Raw genomic sequence first — 2,092 nt, 5'->3', positions numbered from 1 at the left:
CTTCCATCAATAAAGCTTTCTCTTAAATTCGCAATATCCAGATTGCGATCTCAGTTTCTTGCTTATTCTTCGCTTGCATGTAGGAAATAGACCCTCATGATCAGATTGATCATGCTTCGGCGTGGTCAATAACTTCGGGGGTTGGTTTAGTGATTAGTAAGGCATGACATCGACTTTTACCAAAAAACAATAGTTATCATCTCATTGAAAGACAGACACCTTTCGCCTCCATTACTGGTGGTGGTCACTCATCCTTTCATAGAAAATGCATTCAAATTGTCCAAGCTGTTTGACCAAGCAACACGCAGTAATTTCCTATCAGTTGCATATATAGGATTGGGCATTTGGTTGTCTCCTGGAGATGCCAGGTTCATTAAAAACCAATCCAAAATAATATGTGGCAATAGAATCTCAGAACAAAACGCAACAACTACAATTTCTACAACTCTCCATGGAAGATATAACGTTTCATCTCATTCACATCATCCCACAAATCATGATAAAGTGGCACTTGCTTAAGAGATCGACATCTGGCTTTACAGTCAGAAAAATGACAAGGGTGACTTGTTCACTCTACACAAATCCTGATGAAGGAATGATCCGGTGATACAAAACTCAATGTCATATACTAGTCATGCAAGACGCAACGCTCGCAGGACTCAGCGCTGTGAAACAATTGCAAAGGATTTTGTTTCCTAGGTCAAACAATTATCAATCTATGCTAGCACAGCAGATGCAGAACAAAGAAGGAAAACAGAAACCCAAAAAATAAGATCAGAGGAATATGAAAGGAGAGAATGTAGTATATTACTTATTATACAATGACCTGCCTACAAAAAGACTAAGCCTGCAAACTAAGAGCTGCCATGGGATCTGAACGATGACATAGAGTGTGCTGAAACAGAGGCAGTCGGGCTGTTAATCTCCCTGTCCCCATTGGCAGCCCTACCCCTTCCACTGATCATGCCGACAACCTCTTGAGCGACATCCATGAACCAATCATCGCCGGGAAGGACACTGCACAAAAGCAAGCATACTGATCTCAATTTAGAAGTCCACGGAAAAAGCAACGAGCAACTTTGTAGAGAAACAACCAAGGGCCTCCTTGGATGAGTAATACTCCCTCTTAAACTAATATAAGAGCGTTTAGATCACTATATTAGTTTACGGAGGGAGCATTTTGGAAAGTTTTGGTATATACGTCAAATTCCCCTAAGGGGTGCTTTTTTTACTCCACAAGAAATTGAACAAAAGAGCTGCCATATTGGCCTCTTTCTTGCATGTGGCAATTGAAGTATTTTGAGGTATCTCTTTTTGAACAGAACTAAATGAAAAAAAGAAGAATTGGAAGAATGCAAGTTTTCTCGATACGGGGAATTACTAAACCATCCTGAGGCAAACTGTTTAACTGCGATCCAAATAACAGGCTGGTCACCATGACGAATTGGAGAGAAGTTATTTTCAGAGTATTAATGCAATCTGAGAATCCAGGAAACATCTTTCTAGCTATTCAGGTACATAGCTAAGATTATAATCGACAGATGGCTACATTTTACACTCATGCTAAATTTTACACCCTCTGTTCCTAAATATAAGGCATTTTGACAGTTCACTTTAAACTGCCAAAACGTCTTACATTCAGAAACAGAGTAGTAGTAAATACTCCCTCCGTCCGAAAAAGCTTGTCCCAAGCTTGTCCCTCAAATGGATGTATCTAGCACCAAGTTAGTGATAGATACATTCATTTGAGGGACAAACTTTTTCGGACGGAGGGAGTAGGAAATACATCAAACAGCTATTTTCATAAAACGATCCTCCAAATTATACCATTACCAACACTCTAAACACATAGATAACTGCCTAGACATAACTTACTGAGTGGATGTTTAGCTCCATGGAGCTGCTGCTCCACCGTATGACCCGTAGGATAAAGTATTGTTGCCATGGGGATCTCAGGTCAATTAGGATACAGACATATAACAGCAATGCTACACCTACGTAGGAGATCTTACGTAATTAACGTAAATGATTAAGCGGCATCGTTTGATTGGATGGAATTAGGGAAGGGAGGCCCACCAGTTGAAATCAGGAG

The 2,092-nt window shown here is 40.2% G+C and overlaps 1 protein-coding gene across 1 annotated transcript in view; it reads right to left on the bottom strand.

The window, feature by feature from the left end:
• Nucleotides 1–497: 497 nt before the first annotated feature.
• LOC119354569 (exocyst complex component EXO84B-like) overlaps nucleotides 498–2,092 on the bottom strand; it is an 8,909-nt gene continuing 7,314 nt past the window's right edge. The window contains exon 7 of the mRNA XM_037621286.1: nucleotides 498–1,017. Coding sequence (XP_037477183.1) covers nucleotides 855–1,017 — 163 coding nt within the window. The 3' untranslated portion in view covers nucleotides 498–854. The remainder of the gene's footprint in view (nucleotides 1,018–2,092) is intronic.

The sequence above is a fragment of the Triticum dicoccoides genome, chromosome 2A, assembly GCF_002162155.2.
Source record: "Triticum dicoccoides isolate Atlit2015 ecotype Zavitan chromosome 2A, WEW_v2.0, whole genome shotgun sequence".
NCBI classification, from domain to species: Eukaryota; Viridiplantae; Streptophyta; class Magnoliopsida; order Poales; family Poaceae; genus Triticum; species Triticum dicoccoides.
This window is presented reverse-complemented; position numbering and strand designations above follow the sequence as displayed.